Source organism: Dermochelys coriacea, chromosome 7 (assembly GCF_009764565.3).
Source record: "Dermochelys coriacea isolate rDerCor1 chromosome 7, rDerCor1.pri.v4, whole genome shotgun sequence".
NCBI classification, from domain to species: domain Eukaryota; kingdom Metazoa; phylum Chordata; order Testudines; family Dermochelyidae; genus Dermochelys; species Dermochelys coriacea.
Window position 1 is genome coordinate 103788476 of NC_050074.1, and position 20398 is coordinate 103808873.

Below are 20398 nucleotides of genomic sequence, written 5' to 3' on the forward strand. Positions count from 1 at the left end.
ATTTGAGAGGAAAGAAGTAATTTCTCTGATAGTATTTTTATAAATATACACAGGATTAAACTTTAGCAACCATGAAACAGGGCCACCTCTGGAGTGAGATGCAGTGGTTGCTTAACAGCGCACAGCAATGCTACACAACAGTTTAGGGCAGCAAGTGAATGTTATATCTAGGGCCCTACCAAATTTGTGGTCCATTTCAGTCAATTTCACAGTCACAGGATTTTAAAAATCATAAATTACATGATTTCAGCTATTTAAATCTGAAATTTCATGGTGTTGCAATTGTAGGGGTCCTGACCCAAAAGGGTGGGGGGCTGTGGTTTTTCTAGGGGAGTGGGGGGTTGCAGTACTGTTACCCTTACTTCTGCGCAGCTGCTGGCAGTGGCGCCGCCTTCAGAGCTGGGCACCCGGCCAACAGCTGCTGCTCTCCAGCCACCTAGCTCTGAAGGCAGCACAAAACTAAGGGTGGCAATACTGCGACCCCCCCGGGCAGCTGGAGAGGGGTGGCTGCTGACTGGGAGACCAGCTTTGAAGGCAGAGCTGCCACCAGCAGCAGCAGAAGTAAGGATGGCATAGTATGGTATTGCCATCCTTATTTCTGCACTGCTACCTGCAGAGCTGGGCCCTCAGTCAGCAGATGCCACTCTCCGGCCACCCAGCTCTGAAGGCAGCAGCACAGAAGTAAGCGTGGCATGGTGTGGTATTGCCACCCTTACTTCTGCACTGCTGCTGGCAGGGCGCCGCCTTCAGAGCTGGGCACCCAGCCAACAGCTGCTGCTCTCCAGCCACCCAGCTCTGAAGGCCGTACAGAATTAAGGGTGGCAATACCGCAACTCCCCCCTAAAATAACCTTGCAACCCCCCCACAACTCCTTTTTGCGTCAGGACCCCCAATTTGAGAAACGTTGGTCTCCCCTGTGAAATCTGTATACTATAGAGTAAAAGCACACAAAAGACCAGATTTTATTGGGGGGGGGCCGACAAGATTTCACAGTCCGTGACACATTTTTCATGATCGTGAAGTTGGTAGGGCCCTAGTTATATCCAGCGGAGAAACTACAGTGGCTATTAAGCAGACAGATTACTTAACACAGTTGGCGTTTGGCAGCAAACCAGGGTTAATCTCCCTATTCTTAAAAAAGAAACTATGATATATTTAAAGAAATGAGAAGTAGTCAGTTCTAGGGTTGCCACCTGCCCAGGTTTTCCCAGGATTGTCCCTTTGTTGAGATAGCTGTCCTGGGAAATCTGTAAGGGCGTTCAGTACACACTGCCAGCTGTCCAATTTTAGTTTTTTGTGCTCAGGCTCATCCTGGATGTCTTGTTTTTTTGTACCTCAGGGGATGACAACCTTAGTCAGAACCTCAGTTATATCTAATCAGAAAGATAGCACTTCCAACATCATAACGTCATGCAGTACATGCTAGGGCACCGATTCAGTACTGATCCAAAAGGGAATTGCCAACATCTTCCTGGTGTCATGATATTTCACTGAGGTCTCCCATGCAGGCCATGATCAGGCTCAATGCTATTTATCAGTCCCACAAAGACTAGCAGGGATAACTAAGCCCTGGTCTACACTACAACTTTAGGTAAAATTTAGCAGCATTAGATCGATTTAACCCTGCACCCGTCCACATGACGAAGCCATTTTTGTCGACTTAAAGGGCTCTTAAAATCGATTTCTTAAAATCCCCGGAGAGATCACCGCTGAAATCGACATCGCCAGGTCGAATTTGGGTTAGTGTGGACACAATTCAACGGTATTGGCCACCAGGAGCTATTCCAGAGTGCTCCATTGTGACCGTTCTGGACAGCACTTTCAACTCAGATGCACTAGCCAGATACACAGGAAAAGCACCAGGAACTTTTGAATTTCATTTCCTGTTTGGAGCAGCGTGGCAAGCTCATCAGCACAGGGGACCATGCAGTCCCAGAATCGCAAAAAAGCTCCAGCATGGACCGAACGAGAGGTACTGGATCTGATCGCTATATGGGGAGACGAATCCGTGCTATCAGAACTCCATTCCAAAAGACAAAATGCCAAAATATTTGCAAAAATCTCCAAGGGCATGATGGACAGAGGCTACAACAGGGACCTGCAGGACTGCCGCGTGAAAATTAAGGAGCTCAGGCAAGCCTACCAAAAAAACAAAGAGGCAAAAGGCCACTCCGGGTCAGAGCCCCAGACATGCAGCTTCTATGATGAGCTGCATACAATTCTACAGGGGGCCCCCTACCACTATCCCACCCCTGTCCGTGGTCACCTGCAAGCAGGGAGTCTCATGCAACAGGGATGAGGATTTTGGGGACAAGGAAGATGAGAAGGAGAAGGAGGATAGAGCACAGCAGGCAACTGGAGAAACCGTTCTCCCTGACAGCCAGGGTCATTTCTCATTCTGTTCTTCCTAGTTATTCTTCCAATTCTGCCCCTTTCATATTTTGTCCCTTCCAGGTCCTATCCCACACATCCTTCTCTTGCACCAGAAAAGCATTACTGCTCTAGTATTATGTCAGATTTCTACTTTATATTCACTTGTATCTGATATTCTCTCTCTCGCCTCAACTGTACCATATTACATCTCATCCTCTGATTCACTTCCAACATAATTCATTTTTGTCTCTCCTTTGTGGGCCTCATCCAAAGCCCATAGAAGTGCGTCGGAACATTTCCATTGACTGCAGTGGATTTTGCATCAGACCCTGTAACAGTCAAAGTTTCTAGCTTCTTTTAAGTGTCCCTTTATGTGAGACATGCTCAGTACCACACTCAAGTAGTAATTTATTTCGTTTTTATCTTCACTTTTCCCAAGTTATGTTCTCAAAATCTTATTTTTGGAGGATATTCACTCTACTTTTGCCATAAAAACAGAAGTCACATAATATACATTTCATACAGCTTTTCGTGACATCTAGAAATTTTGCATCAAATAGCATAAAACATACTTTGAAGTGGAAATTTCCCATCTTCTTTAAAGAAGATGGGTTTGCTAATCTTACATTCTTAGTGACCTTAAACTAAGAGTACCGGGATGCTGCATCTCCTCTAATGTGGTATTAGACTAGAATACTACTATTTATATTTCAGCCATATTTTTTTAAAAATCACTATATTTAAACAGAAGTAAACTATCTGAAACTGCCCAGATCGTCACAAAATATTCATAACTAACTCCAAGCTTGTAGTTTTTCAGTTAATCTGACAGACGATTAATGTTTATTGCTGTACATTTGTAAAATGCTTCTGTGTAATCAAAAACAAGCATGCATAGAACACAGCTGTTGAATTTTAAGAAGTTTTGTACGTGTCAGAGATATTAACATATTGGTTTAATTAATGAGTACTATCTTTTCACTCAGAATTTATGCATATGAAAATAATCTGACTGAGGGCTGAGAATTTAAAATTTGTGCTAACCATACAAAGCAATGTAATTTGTCAATAAGTACTTTATATGCCAAAAAGGCCTATATTGATTAATTTTAAGGATGATATTTTAACCCCCACAAAAGTTAATCTCAGCTTTCTGAATTTCTCATAACCTTGAATCTCTCTGCCTTAAAGATAAATATTGCAATATGGATCTTTCATTACCTGATCACACAACATGTATGTAACAAACAGCTAGATCCTGTACTACTTTATAGTTCTATAGTCCCTTCAGTCTGAAGACTGCAAATAATTTAACAATGATTTAGCCTTGAAACATCCATTATGAGATACCTAACTATGGCACCTATAAAGTAATAGATAACAGCACAATTCCTTTCCATTATTCCAGTGTCATAGTAATACTGTCCAGGATGAGGTAGCTATTGTGATAAGTTTCAAAATATGTCATATTATATAACCCCCAGTGTTCCAAAGCTATCTGGGCCAAAACTGAAACCCCAAATCCAAACCATTTTTAAATTTAGGGAAAAGAGACTTCAAATTTGAATCCCTGATTCCAAATCTGTCCCTATTTTACAGGGTCCGAGTCAGATCCCAACCCAGAATGGAGACTATTTTCTGATTCCTTTTTGGACATAGCTGAAATTTCATTTGATGTCTCATGAGATGAAGTTTGGAGACTTTGGTATGATCAAATCCTAATTCAAACCCTAGCCCCGATTCATCCGCAAACTTTAAATAAGAGCCTAATCTGGATGAAGATCTAGTCAGTAAACACTACTTATCTGTACTGTATATAATAATAATAATTATAATAATAATAATAATAATACATGAGTTGATGTTAATTGGCACAGAAGTTTCTTTTACTTGAAAAAAAAAATCTGATCTGGTCTACAAAAATCTACAACAGATAAAAAGCCAGCCCTTCAGGGTGACCTGCTCATGTCACTACCTCTTGGTGCGGTGACTGAAATCACAGGCAGGCATGTTACTAAATCTTGTTGCATCATTCCTCAGCTCTTACTGCATACCATGGTCATAAACATAAACATAAGATACTGCTATACCAAGATCTGCTCTCCAAGTCCCTGAGCCTGCATATCATACCCCACAGTTTTCAGAGCATGACACGGTATGGAAAGGTATGCCAGGTTGCCTTGCCACAAAAGCCCCAAAATAGCTTTTCAAAATGAGTTTCAGAGCTACTTTGGGAGAGTAAGAGTAAGGAAAGAGTGACCTTGGTTAAACAGTGCATCTGAAGAAGTGGTTTTTTACCCACGAAAGCTTATGCCCAAATAAATCTGTTAGTCTTTAAGGTGCCACCGGATTCCTTGTTGTTTTTCTTGGTTAAATAGACTTTCTCTATCTTACATTCTACTATTCCTAATTTTTTAAATATCTGTCTTTTCTCCTTTTCACTCAAGTCATAAAGCCCAAAATACTGTAAACAGAGGAAAAAAATTAGCGCATTTTACTTACCACATATAGCTGCCGCCATATTATGGACCACTCTCGTAGCGTTGTGGTAACTTCCTGAATCAGTGGGAGTTCACTGGGTATGACTGTTTCATGCTGTCTAAAGTTTGCAAAAACAATTTTTGGTAGAATAGTAAAATGGTTAATATAGTTCAATTTGTAGAAGCGATTAGTATTGCTAAGTTTCAAATCCAATTCCATAACAACAGGATTCAAAAGAAAATACAAACATATTACAAGTTATACAGTATATCTATATGCCAGAAGAAATGTGGCCTATTGCACAGAGCACTGGACTGGGATTCAGGAGACCGGGGTTCCATTCTCGACTCTGCCACTGGCCTGATGTGTGACCTTGCACAAATCTCACTTCACTTTGTCCATCAGTTTCCCCATCTAAAAAAATGGGGATAGCAATACTGATCTACCGATGAAAAGCACTATGTGAGAGTTAAGTATTATTTCCACAAATATTAATGCACTATTTACTTCTTTTGTAAAGTACTAATGTACTAATTTTGTAGGAACCGACTGGGGGAAAGCCAGTTATGTGGCATGTATGATACCATGCCGTTATGATTGATCCTTTAGCAAAATACTGTTTTTACACAGGAAAAACCTGTTTTGTAGGTCTTCACCATTGGTGTCTCTAGATGACTATTTTAAACTAGTGCATCACCTGAGTATGGAACAATAGTTAGCTCTTTTAGCATGTCAAAAGTGCAGCACATAGAAGCAGTTTTGTAATCAGCCAGGAAGATGCCATTATGCAGTAATCATATCATTAGTAAGTAGTTTTATCATTTACATATTTAAGAGGGTTAAAAAAAGATTAGGCAAAACGTAGGAAATATTTTCATTCTTTGCACCAACGCTCATATCTGGCTAGTCATTTGTCAATTTTATTCAACATTATTTTTGTTTCACAAATATCTTTTTAAAATGATTTTCTGTAACATTATTATGACTTTTAATACACATGTATAGTAAATGGATAACAGAGTTCAAATTCATACACATCAATGTTAGTACTCTTTAATTAGTATAAATTGCTTTTATATAACAGCTCAAAACGTCTGCAGGCAAGTAAACTCAGGACAGTGGAATGTACATAACACAACAACACTTGGCACTGGGATAATCTTTTGTAGAAATGCTTTTCAGCAAGAAAACAAACGACAGATACCTTACCACGAAGAGCTAAGTTTACTTAGCTTATTCGAGAAAAGGTCAATAACTGACTTGAACATCATCTACAAGTTCCTACATAATGAGAATGTATCTGCTCTTAGAGTCATCCTTAGCATACTAGAGCAAAGCATAAGATCCAAAGGCAGGAAATTGAAATCGGAAACAATGACACTGAAACTGCGACTCAACTGCTCAATAGTCAGGGTAATTACTAACCATGGGAGTAGTTTATCAAGGAATGCGATAAACTCTCCATCATTTGGAGCGTTTCAATCAAGACAAAGATATCATGCTCAATGCAGTAATCAATGGATGAAATTCTATGGCCTGTGGTACACAGGAGGACAGACATTTGCTCATAATGGTTCCCTCTTGCCTTTAGATCTATGAATCAATTTTGAAGTGTTCAGCACATCCTTTCATTAGTCAATAGAAAATGAGATATTAGCCTATGTCATAAAAGCACAGAAATTATATTTCCACAAATAAGTATTTTATTCTTGTTAAACTTCAAGTTTCAACTCACCCTTTTCCTTCAACTATTGCTTCTTTAAGCTGAATATAGGAAGCAGGAAATATGCCCTTGGGGGGGGGGGAAAGAGAGTTAGGTTTTTTATATATATATAGGTAACCAGACATACATTCAGATTAATTATTATCTAACAAATAGCCACTCTCTGTTCTGCACAGAGTTTTTCATATTCTATTCAATAGCATTAAATAGAAAGGCTATTTTATGAATGTCTCAGATCTGAATTTGATTTTGCATGTGTATTTTAAAACCGTTATTATGTCTCTAACTTTATATATTAATCTTTATAAAACTGCATTGTACAGCAGAGGTAGCTCCTTAGTTAAAGTATAGTGGCCCATAAGGAGATGCACTTCCCCCTCTGCTCATGTATTTGCTGCCTCAGGTTCCCCAACTCAGTTCCCAGAAGAATGCATGAAGACTCATGAGCTAAATCACATCCCCTCTCTAAGTCTGGTTCATTAACAAAAACAGTTCAACTCAATTCTTCCCTCACAGACTTTATGGTTCCTTCCCAAACCCAGACCCTGCTGCCTATCCTGTTTTTAAGCCTCTCCCAGAAGAGATTTCTACTCCTGCTCTCTAAAGGTATCTCCTGCTGTCCTCCTGACCCTGGTCTTTCCTGCCTGCCGCAACAGGCTCCCTATTATAGGAACTACCACCTTTGGTTACCTGACTTGGCTACACACACACACACACACACACACACCCCCCAAACCTATTCTACCATCGCAAGGCATACATATTTCAATGAGGGATCTCTTAAAAGATTTCTGCTGGAAGTTGGCTGCTTGCCTGAAACAAATACACTTTAAAAGTGAGTTGTTGCCTCCCTCCCCAATTATAGAGCCTAGAATTAGGGCATAATTTTTAAAATCTAATTTGAAAGTTAACAAATGCCCCTGAACTAGGATAAGATGATACCTTTCCCATACCTCAGCTTTTAAAACTAGTGGTCAAGTATCTTGCCTTGACACTCACACCCAAAAAGTAGACATTTTGAGATTATAAACACACAAACATCTAAGCTACGTTTCAGATCTTACTCAGTACCAACACTAATAAAGATGGATAGATTTTATTTTGCCTCTGCAAGTTTTCCAGTTACCTAGACTAGCTCTCAAAGGCAGAGAAGCACAACTGAATCTAATTTTGTGCAAAAGCTGTAAAATTCTGTATTCATGCACACATTAACATTAACTTTTCATAGGTTGGTGCCACTTTAACATAATCCCCACACAAGTTAATTTAACTGAGGGAGCCAAGTTACAACCCTTGAGTGGTTAACTTTCTTTTTAACCTCCATCCCAATCCTTTGAATACGAAACACATTAGATACACAAGAGGGATGGGAGGAAAGGAGTGAACAACATAGTTGAGGAACAGACTCAGAAAGCAGGAGAAAATGCTAAATGCCAGAGGAACAACCAAGAGACACTGGTCAGAGAAGAGACAGTATCAGGAGATCAATGATGGGATGTGCAACTAAGAAAAGGTTCAGCTGCAAAATCTAGACATAAGCCAAGAAAGGAAAGGAAGCAGAAAGACCAGGGTATTGTAATAGGAAGAAGTTCTCTTTACTTAGCTCCAATTCTTAAGAAAGCAGAGGGGTGGAAATGGAATGAGAAAGAGTAAGAATACACAGGTATTAACACTGTCAGCATTCAGGAGCTTTTCTATAGGGAGCAATGCAAATACAATCCATCAAGATGCACTAGCACTAATTTAGGACAGGCAAGTCTTCCCTACACCTATACCCAATTAAAAAAAGATTCTACAGGAATTCCCCATTTTAAATATAGGAAATCTCTCTCAAAACCAGTAAGATCTTTCAAAACAAAAAGTTTTTTAGGACTTGCTACATTTAGCGGCAGTCAGATTAATACAGCAGCATCAGGAATTAATTTCAGTCAACACAAATACCCACTACTTAGAATTTAGTGAGACACATTCTTGAAGTTTTACTTCAAAAGAATTTAACATACCCCAAAAGAAAAACAACAAAAAGGAATAGAAAACCAAAAGGTAAGGAAATCGGAGAGGCCTACCACAGAATTCAATATGTAATTCCTTTGGTTACTTTTAGACATGCAGAAGGCTATGCAAATGAAAGGAGCTCAAAGTTCATTTCTGAATACAAATATGTATTTCTAAACATTTTTATTTTAAAAGGCAAAAATCAAGACTATAAATCTTTAATTCTGGTTAAGTACTATTATAAAATAACCCCCACCAATTTTTTTTAATGCAACCTTATAGGCAATAGTTCAGCTTTTCCCTTTTTTGTTTTGGAATATCTGCTGTCAACAGACATTTTATGCTCAATTCAAGTCAACAAGACGACAAAATTGCATTGCAGAAAGCAAGATTACTCCATCTTTCACAAAGGCTGAAAATCACAATGCTATCATTTTGCAAGATGCAATTGCATTTTATGAGTAATTCTGTATTTAAAAGAACATGAAGCTAACATTAGCATAACAGATCAACTAGATTTTAAGTTCTTAGTTGACTTTTTAACAAAGTTCCAATATACAAATGAATCTTAACAAATATTTGTTACAAGAGAAAATGAAATTGTAACTATGGGAATAGAACACTTACCTTTTTAGATTTTTTTCTTAATGTGTAACCTCTGTACCAGCCTAGAATAAAGTTATGAAAAGTTTATTAACACACTGCAACAGAATCTCCTTTACAGTTGCATAATATCTTAGTTTTCTTTCTGTCCACAAAGATTTTCTCATTGTAGCTGAATTTCAAATCTTCGTAAAACTGATAACTTAATGTTCATCTTTACTTAAATCAGTTTTGGTTAAATTGGTATTTCCGGAATCAAGCTAAGCCATTTTAAGTGCACGAACATTAGAAGTTTGCACTAGTTTGCTTTAAAATTGATTTATCTAAACCAACGCTAATTCTTTCATTTAGATCAGCCCTTTGTCATCACTTCAGGGAACAGCAGCATGCAATTTAGGATGCTATTCACATACCACTAACAATAAATAGGTGAAGACCCAGATGAAGCAGATATTTTGTGAACAAACTACTGGCTGAAATGTGTTTTCATAAAACATCTGAACAACTTCAAGCAAACAATCAGAAAAATTAAAATTCATGAATTATTCATGAACTGAAAAAAGGGTTACAAGTGTTTGTTAAATTATTCAAAGGGTGCCCCTTGGGCACCCTGCTGGGGCATTGGTGCAGTAGAGTGTCAGAAGGAAGAGTCCCACCTACTGTTAGTTAAACCATGGACTCAGCAAGAGAGAAACTACAGAGCAGCATATTAACAATAACTGCTTAGGGATCCAACAGCAACGGAAAATACAAAACCTGTGATGACAAGTTCTGATGACTGTAATGACTGAATGGATATTTAAATGGCGATGCTTTGGGGGATTTGTGTTTTACCTTTCAAAAGTAAAATTTATGTTGGTTCTCCAGAGTTCTCAATGTTAAGGGGCCTGAAGGCCTAGTTCAATGCCAGCCAGCAAGGAAGCTGGCATTCCAGCTTTTCCCCCGACAATTCTATTGTAGTGCAATCATTCCAATCCAGTAAGACATTTCTCACACTCACAGAGGCAGGTGGCATGCCAGGAAAATATGGAGGTAATCTCTCATTTATTGTGCCCCCAGTTCACTACACATCTGCAAGCAATCAGCATTACAGCTTTTATTGTTTCTGAGACCATTCTGCTTCTTTGTGACTGTTTAATTAAAAAATCCCACAATACAGTCACTCACTCCCAAAGAAGGTGCTGTGCCAGGCAGATCAGCAGGAATCTCTCTTGCACACTGCAAGCCAGTTTGTACTGAACTGGGGACAAACTTGCTTTTATGACTATTCTGTATTTCAGTTTGTGTCCATATTGGTTCTCTTGCACGCTCTCACTCCTGCCTTAGAGAGCCCACAGTAAAATGGTACTGCTCTCCACAGTTTTATAAAGACAGTGAAGTGCAGCAAAAGATTTTGAATTTGGTACAAATCTACCACATGGACTGTTCCAATAAGTCAGGGAGTCCATGCTTGCACAGCAGCCTGTCTGCAAGTACTAGGCACAGTTGTCCCACCTCTAAACCTACCTTCCCCACAGTTCAACACATGGAAGATAGAAGGGTAGAGAAACAGACCACCACCACCAGTCAATCCTCCTCCGCAGTCATTCATGTAAGAGCCTGGAGGCTCTGCATGGGAGCATGAAGGGAAGGAACAGAAAGGAGAAAATACTTTTTCTACCTTGCAGAGAGATTCAGAGGATCTTCAAAATTCAGACACATATTAGCCTGGGGCAGAAATTAAAATGAAGCCCCCAAGCATGGCCCAGAAACAGCATGCTAGAAGGAAACTCAGTGCCCTCCCCTTTCTCACCCATTTGCAGGAGATGTTGACTTCTCACCGAAGTATTGCCTCCTACTCCCCTCTCTCATAATGTCTGTGGCTAGTAAGTGTCACACTCTATTTGGAGTCTATAATATTTCCTAAGCCTACGGGGTGGGTTTGTGAAGGGGGGAGGGCAGAAGGGAGAAGAGAAATGGGATATATTAGATTGAAAAGTATAGTACAGAGATGTACCATAGGTATCTTTCCACTCTGGCTAGCAGGCTTAGACTGCAGGCTACTAGATGTTGGGGGAAGAGACCAGGACATGACTTCTCAGTTCTGGTATGTGACTGTTAAAATGATTTGTACAGCCCATAGCACAATGTAGTTCTGGTCCATGACTAGGGGGTCTCTGCACAATAGTAATAATACAAATAAGAATTCCATGAAATGTTTGCTTATACAAACAACTATGGAAAGATTTGTTTCTCCAAAATATTGAAGATTGAAGCAACACTCCTGGTATCACATTGATTTTACATTTATGTTATATACACACACTCTGGGTCAGATCCTGGCTTCCCACTCCATCCCCTTTCCATTGGCAGAGAACTGTCAAAGCACCAAGTGTGGGCAGGGAATGCATGGGTGATTCAGAGATAGCTTAGCAGGCTGTGCTCTGACAAGTCTGAGCCAATGGAATAGCTCCTAGAGCCTGCTGAAGTGGGAACAAGTTTGAATAGTCCAGATGCTGTTCTAATTTGCACCAGGGTCAAAATGGCTCCCAGCTGTTAACAGAACTGAAGTGGAGAGAGGAAGGGAACGTGGCAGAAATCCATTAACGCACACACCCCCAGTTGCGGAGAGTGTAGATGAGTAACTGATCTGTTTTCAGTTTTTATTTCACTTAATTTTTCCTGGGATTTTATCTGTGTTTATTACTAAAACAACAAAAATAGGTGAAAATCGGTGGAAAAAACCATTAATAATTTTTGTGGGTAAATGTCAGGGTTTATTTTGGTGGACAGAAGGAAAAAGTATTCAGTAGATTAATGCTTTCATGAATGGAATTCAATTGGGTTTGCTGCAGAATTAAAACAGAACTCAAAACACAATGCCACCTCCGAGTTTAAGAAAACAATACATCTCTAATCCCCAAGTAAAACTTTTCATTTGAACAAACAGTTTATTGTGGTAGACTTAGAACTATTAGCCTATAAATATTTACATTTAATAATTGGACCACACCATTTGCAGCGGATACACTCAACTTCATCCTTTTCTCCTATTTGTTTGGTTTGTTTTTTTTTAACTTTTGAATACTTCCTTGTGTTCTGAAACATACTCGGATACATATTTTTGTTTTCTTCCGATTTTAGTGTGTCAGATCTTTAAACTGTTATCTGCTAACAGCTTGAAATGTGTACATGGTGAGCGTGAAATTCATCAGTATGTTCAGATGCGCATGCAGATCAGAGCTTGTCGTTGTGCCTGCTAGTATATTGCATGTATATTCTAGACTAATACATAGCCTTACTTCAACTGTCAGCTTTGCATATACATACAGACTAATGTATTATCGTAATACATAGATCTCATGCAATGTATTGTATTTTCCTAATAAAACAAAGTAATTTTTATATATTTGAATGATACAAAAGCAGAATGAAAATGGGAGAAAATCAGTTTAAACTGAAAATGAAGGGACTTACTGATCTATTAACTCTTCCAGGCCTTATTTAGGCAAAGAACTATTCCTAAACAACAGGATTTGTTTACTACAGTTCACAGTCTATTTGGAAGTGCTCAATAGGGGGTGACATGATGTAGAGGTGAGTGCAAACAAGCAATATAGTTCAAAGGGTGTATTGAAGTAGAACTAGGGTTGCCAACTAGGATGATCCTGGAGTCTCAGGAATTAAAAGATTAATCTTTAATTAAAGATTTTGCCATGTGATGAAACCTCCGGGAATACATCCAACCAAAACTGACAACCCTAAGTAGAATGTAAGATACTCATGTGACCTGAAATGCATACCAGAATCTCCTTTTCCAAACAGAGCAGTGGGTAGATAATTCACTGACCAGATTTTATCTAGGCAGCCTTAATTTGTGCCCCTTTACCTGTATGCAAGATAATCTTTAATTACTTGATCAGATGCTATTTTTTTTCATAAGATCCCTGCCTCATTAAATGCACAGGAAGGACTTGCTCAGGGGAATGAATCCAGGTTCTGCAGTAAAGGAGACTGTTGTCTATAAAATCCCTGCTTCATTTGTTACAGAACTTTTAAGATAGGTAGTGAATGAAGCAGATGATTGAAGGAAGGGAAAGGATGGTCTCATGGATAACGCAATTTAACGCTGCCCTGGATAACTTGATTAGATCTCTACTTCTGCCACCGAGTTTATATGTGATGCTGGGCAAGTCACATAAACCAAACATTTCACAGAGGGGTCACTAACTCTGTGTTCCTCATTTTCAGGTCCTTGTAATCTCGAATTGAGCATTCCAAGTAAGTGGACACTTTTGACATACTATCTTTGTACCTCAACTCCTGTTCTGTAAAATAGGGATAATACCGTCCTCTCACCTCACGGGACTGTTGTCAATATTAATATTTGTGAAACACACTGATTCTATAGTGATGAGCACCAGATAAAAATTCATAAGGAAATTAATAATTCTGTCTTCAGAGCAGGGCTTGATTAGTATAAAACATGGGGCCACATGCTGACTGATGGTAAAACAAAATATTTAATGGCTGCCCATTTAGTGACCACTGTCCATCCTGTGCCCTGAATGAGGCAGGGATTCTATGGAAAAAAATAGTATATGATCGTGTAATTTAAGACTAATATTGCATATGCAAGGGGCCAGATTAAGCTTGCTCTGGCAACAAACTCTGGCATTTCCTAACTTTTGAGTGCTTGATTTTGCAACCTTAATGTTTTTAATGTAGTTTAGTGTGCAATTAGATTTAATTTAAGATGATACTTTATTCAATTTAGAAACCTGGTTTGTTTTTTCTCTAAAGCAGTGATGGCAAACATATTTACCCTCAAGTGACTAAATGAAGACCATACTAGAGAAATTACAAAATTTCTTCAATGGACTCTTTTATTGGCAGTTTGTTTTAGGCCAATATCAGTAATGGAAAAACTCGCCCAAGCCTCAAATGATTCCCGAGGTGACCTGGATTTTGAAAATCTTTTAATTATGTTGTGAACTATGCCTAAATTTTAGAATGTCCCATGACCAATGTTGTGAGATTTAATTTATTTTTAGGTGGGCATCCAAAAGAATCCCAAGTAAGAAAAACCTCATGTGTGCATGCACACACTATATTTCACTAGCTCACTCTGCAGAACATTAAATGATATAAAATCCCAGTACTGTACTTTGTCCTAAACAGTGCCTTCTCTTTGTTACACAGTCATCTAAATGAAGCAGGATAAACATCCCCTAAAAACTTGAAATGGCCATCACCATTACAGGTGAACATGAGGCAAGGCCCGCATCTCAGATTAAACTGATTAAGAGCTTTGTTTTGAAAAGCTGATATTCCAGTTGAATCCTGAAAAAGAAAATGCAGGTACTGTAACATGGGATTTAAGGCAATACTTCTAAAGCTAGAATAAGGAGACCTGAAAATATCCTCCATCTATTACTAGGATGTCCCTTTTATAGGGTTGCCTTCCAGAATTTTACAACAACATACTCAACGAAAAAAATATCAGGAATAAATTCCTCAAAAGAATTGGTTTTGGAATTCCTCCCTCACCTAAACCAGTTCCTTTTGGGGCCTGAATGACCTTTGGAAAATATTAGGTCATGAAAGTTAAAGGATTTTTTACACATTTCTTTTCAACAGTCATTGGATTTACTGGATAATTTCCACTGGCCGTTTGTTTGGTTTGCCCATTACACCAGAGTGAGATTAGGTTAACAGGACTAAAACCAGATAAAATATAGATTAGAAAAGTGTCAGCTATTTTGTTCTAGGAAATATTTTTTCAGACTACCGCCCTTCTTTTCTCTTGTACCAAGAAAAATGCATGTAATTGCATAGGTTTGCTTTTTTTTATTATTCCATTAACGCTCTAAATTACAAAATGTGGGAGGGAATTTTCTAGTTGAAAAAATGTCACTATGCTTCTGCCTAAATAAGAAAGCATTAAACTTGACTTTTGTAACTTCAGAAGATTAGTTATTCCCTCTGATTATTTTTAAAATTTAGTCTAGTGCATTCTTGAAGAGCATGGTTTCCTTGAAGGGAAGAGAAATTAACTTCAATTTTGATCGTGAATTTGTGTTTCATGCTCTAAACCACAGAGCTTTTCTAAAAATTATAGCAGGATACATGCTGTTTGCAGCAAACTTAATAGCCTTGAGAGGATACACATAGAAAATTAAGTGCAGGTTGACTTGAAGACACATTTTTTATTTTTATTTTTTTTTTGCATTCGAAAGGAACATTTATACATCTTACTATAAACTACTTATCAAAGAACAAAATTCATTTTAAGCAATAAAGAAAACGTCAAATATTATTTAATAATGTAGTTGGGAAAAGTTGTTAACATTTTAAATACTGTACAGGAACAAAAAACAACCCTAGCAATCCACCCTAATATAGCTTAGCAAATTGATTTAAATTAGATATATACAAAGGTTTTATCTGACAAGTGGCTAATATAAAATAGCTTCCATCAGTTCTGTCCTTCATGTTAGCTTTTTCTAGCATCTCTATCTGAGTAGTAAGCCCATTTTACTTTCCCTCCTCCCTTTCCCTAGACTACTGAGTGGGAAGGGTTGCACAGATAAAATTCCAAAACAGATGGATGATCATCTTATTGTGGTGGAGAACAGAGACAAAGATAAGTCAGTTTTAGAGCTACTTGTCCAAACCTCAGATTCAAAATTAGGATACTTGTAAATGTTTGCTGATGGCTGTTGAAATGAACTCTTCCTGGCAAGTTATTGACTATAAAAATGAATTAATTTTTCACAGTAGGGAAGATATAGTATGATTTTGTCAGCCCTGGTCTGGAAAGTAAACAGAGGAAAATATTCCAAAGCATTGACCAGTAGACAGGAAAATGGCAACATTCACAACTTGTTTAACAATGTTAGACATGTCTTCTTCTTTGTACTTTCTAGATGAAATCACATGAGACAGAGGTAGAATCTTCCGTCCCATAGTTAATACCCAGTGATCAATCTTGTGGCAATGAGAATGTGGTTAAGTGGAGAAAGTGGCTGTTTGATCAGATCAATGAAAAGCAAATCAAGGGAGGCTTCATCTTAAAACAACAACAACAAAAATCTAGTCCTTAAATGGTTAATGTATCTGGTCATGAGAAAGATTTGCTTCTAATAGAGCAAATTTGGCCATGGAGCCCCCACTACCACCACAAAACCTTGTTTACAAATGGGATCATTGCAACTCAAAATGAAGCATATTAATGGTAGCTTCAGTAAATGGGATTATAATTTCTTGTGCTTGCTCCAAATTCTTCACTTGACTATCCTCAGCACCTTCACCCACCGTATCAAAGGAGAAGAGGAAGAAATGCTGGACATGATTTTAAAACATGGGTGGGCAAACTTTTTGGCCCGAGGGCCACATCTGGGCATAGAAGTTGTATCGTGAGCCATGAATGCTCACAAAATTGGGAGCTGTGGTGTGGGAGGGCTCCAGCCGAGGGTGCGGGCTCTGGGGTGGGGCTGGGGATGAGGATGAGAAGTTGGGGATGCAAGAGGGTACTCTGCTCTCGGATCGAGGGGTTCAGAGGGCAGCAGGAGGAATCAGGGCTGGGGCTTGGGAGGGGGTCACGTTCTGGGCAGCGCTTACCTCAAGCAGCTCCCAGAAAGAGCACCATATCCTCCTTCCAGCTCCTACGCGGAGATGCGGCCAGGTGGCTCTGCACGCTGTCCTGTCCGCAGGCGCTGCCCCTGCAGCTCCCATTGGCTGCAGTTCCTGGCCAATGGGAGCTGCGTGAGCAGCACTTGGGGCGAGGGCAGTGTGCAGAGCCCCCTGGCTCCCCCTATGCTTAGGAGCCGGAGCGGGGATATATCTTTGTTTCTGAGAGACGTGTGGAGTGGGGCAAGCCCCAGACCCCCCACTTCCTGGCAGGAACTTGAGGGTCAGATTAAAATGTGTGGAGGGCCGGATGTGGTCCCCGGGCTATAGTTTGCCTACCCTTGTTTTAAAACAAGGTCTGTAAGCAACTGCATAGCTATTTTGTGTGCAATTACTGATTTGTATTCAAATGACCAGTTCCTTTGGCATGCACAATTATCTGATTTGCGTATGCCGTTATAGTAACTCTGTATGACTAACAAAACAAACTTCAGACCAACAAATTGTAAAGCATATCCTAGCTCGCATGATCAAAATATAGTACACATTAGAACTAGGCATAGTAGGATGATAGTGATCCTCCAATGGATGACTGCCAAGTGTTATTACAGATGGTGCAACTGAACCCTTTTAATTATTTTTCCCTCCCTTGCTCCGCTTCTGTATTGCTACATTGAAAAAGATCATGGAGACGGAAGCTGGAGAAAGAATGCAACCACATATATTAGAAAACAGAAAAATAAAACCCAAGTGTAGGAAAGCCTTTAAGCATATGCTTAAGTGAGGCCTAGACACTCAAATGGCTGACACCTTATGAATGTGTATAGTATTTTATAATAATAATAAATTAGATATAAAGGGATCCATGCAATAATGTTTATTAAGGGTGCAAAACTTCAAGACAGCAACAGCAAGTTGTAACATTCACATGTTCTAAGGGGAGTAGGAGTGGGGCGCCAAGGAGTTAAGTACACAAGATATTAATGTTTTTAAGCATACAGTAGGATTCCAGAATAGTGTAATTTAGTCTGGAGGATTAGTTAAAAAACACCAAACAAACAGAGATAGCAAACCACTAGACATCTACCTTTACGTTTGCTATTTATTAAGAGTTTAGGAGCACCGAGTGCAGAGATTAAAAAAAGCTGCCCATGCAGGTCATCACAGAATTCAAAAAGGATTATTATATAAAGGCATTTGTAGAACTCTTCAACAGGATACTCTTGTGCAATGGATATCAATGTCTTTTTGGTTTTTTTTTTTTGGTTTTTTTTTTTTTTTTTTTTAAGGTTATGCTTGGTAGTGACAGTAAAAATAACTCTCAGAAAAAAGTCAGGAAACCAAAACTTTTGCATTGTTTCTCCGTTCCTGACAGCAACACACACATTAAATTAGAGGTTTTTATTTCTACTGTCATAATAAAGCATCAATGAAGTTTGAGGTTAGGCAACAGTTTAAGACAAAATCACTAATTCATTTAGTTAAGAAATTTGTGCACAAAGCTGGGAAGCAAAACATGTATCCAGATGGTCAAAGAATTTTTCTGACACGCTGTCCCATATCAGCTTCACAAGTCCCATTTTACTGCATCACAACTGCAAGGAAACCGACAGGAGACAGGTTAATTATAGGATGCCAGTGATTTAATAAGTTTCTGTTTAGGGTATCTGGGAAACAAAATTAGTGCAAATGCTGAGAAAGTCTAGAAAGGTATAGTCTGCATATTGTTTTAAAGGAGTGGCTAGCAGATTAAACAGATGGAAATACTGCCTGGAAGTGGCTGCTCCTTCGAAGGAAAGAACTAAGGATTATAGCCTCCTATTTCCCAATATAGAGGATGAGTAATGATCAAGCATGGCAGGAAGCATATCAGCCTTTGGAGGAACCTTATTTTATTTGAACTTCTTTTTAAATAAACCCAGCTAGCACTGTTGAGGCCTAATAACCATTAGAGTGTGTGTAAAGTTCATTCCATTATCTGGTCTAGGGAAAAGTGAGTCATCTGCATTGTCCCATTTCATTTGAAGCATGCAGGGGTTCAAAAAGTATAAAATTTTACACAGCTATGATAGACAGATATTATCTGTGTTACAGGCAAGCTTTAAACATGCTGTCCAAGCATCAGTGTGGTACACATATTAGGAAAACGCACCCATTTTCATGGAAATCATAGCATCAGAGAACTGGAAGGGACTTCAAGAGGTCATCTAGTCCAGTCCCCTGCACTCAAGGCAGAACTAAGTATTATCTAGACCATCCCTCACAGGTGTTTGTCCAACCTGCTCTTAAAAATCCCCAACGATGGATTCCACCACCTCCCTAGGCAATTTACTCCAGTGCTTAACCACTCTAAGAGTTAGGAAGTTTTTCCAAATATCCAACCTAAACCACCCTTACTGCAATTTAAGCCCATTTCTTCTTGTCCTATCCTCAGAAGTTAAGAAGAACAATTTTTCTCCCTCCTCCTTGTAACAACCTTTTATGTATTTGAGAAATGTTATATCCCCTCTTAGTCTTCTCTTCTCCAGACTAAAAAAAACCCAGTTTTTCCATCTTCCCTCACAGGTCATGTTTTTTAGTCCTTTAATCATTTTTGTTGCTCTTCTCTGGACTTTCTTCAATCTGTCCACATCTTTCCTGAAATGTGGTGCCCAGAACTGGACACAATACTCCGATTGAGGCCTAATCAGCATGGAGTAGAGCAGAAGAATTAGTTCTCATGTCTTGCTTACAATTTTCCTGCTAATATATCCCAGAATATTTGCATTTTTGCAACAGCATTACACTGTTGACTCATATTTAGTTTGTGATCCACTAGGACCCCCAGATCCCTTCCCGCAGTACTCCTTCCTAGGCAGTCTTTCCCGTTCTGTATGCGTTCAACTGATTGTTCCTTCCTAAGTAGAGTACTTTGTGTTTGTCCTCATTGAATTTCATCCTATTTACTTCAGACCATTTCTCAAGTTTGTCCAGATCATTTTGTATTTTAATTCTATCCTCCAAAGCACTTCCCACCCCTCCGAGCTTGGTATCATCCACAAACTTTATAAATGTACTCTCTATGTCATTATCTAAATCATTGATGAAGATATTGAACAGAACCACACCCAGAACCGATCCCTGTAGGACCCCACTCGTTATGCCCTTCCAGCATGACTGTGAACCACTGAGAACTACTCTCTGGGAATGATTTTCCAACCAGTTATGCACCTTACAGTAGCTCCATCTAGGTTGTATTTCTCTAGTTTGTTTATGAGAAAGTCAGGCTAGACAGTATCAAAAGCTTTACTAAGAAGTCAAGATATACCACATCTACCGCTTCCCCGCATCCACAATGCTTGTTACCCTGTCAAAGAAAGCTATCAGGTTGGTTTGATGCAATTTATTCTTGACAAATCCATGCTGCCTGTTACTTATCACCTTATTATCTTCTAGGTATTTGCAAATGGATTGCTTAATTATTTGCTCCATTATCTTTCTGGGTACAGAAGTTAAGCTGACTGGGCTGTAATTCCCCGGGTTGTCCTTATTTCCCTTTTTATAGATGGGCACTATGTATTATAATATAATTTCCCTTTTTATCAATGGGCACTATGTATTATAATTATGTCT

General features: G+C 38.9%; 1 protein-coding gene across 1 annotated transcript in view; it reads right to left on the bottom strand.

Annotated features, from left to right (window-relative positions):
• Positions 1-20398, bottom strand: part of DOCK1 (dedicator of cytokinesis 1) — a 578721-nt gene that overhangs the window by 509070 nt on the left and 49253 nt on the right. The window contains 3 exon segments of the mRNA XM_038408546.2: positions 4876-4972; positions 6590-6645; positions 9200-9240. Coding sequence (XP_038264474.1) covers positions 4876-4972; positions 6590-6645; positions 9200-9240 — 194 coding nt within the window.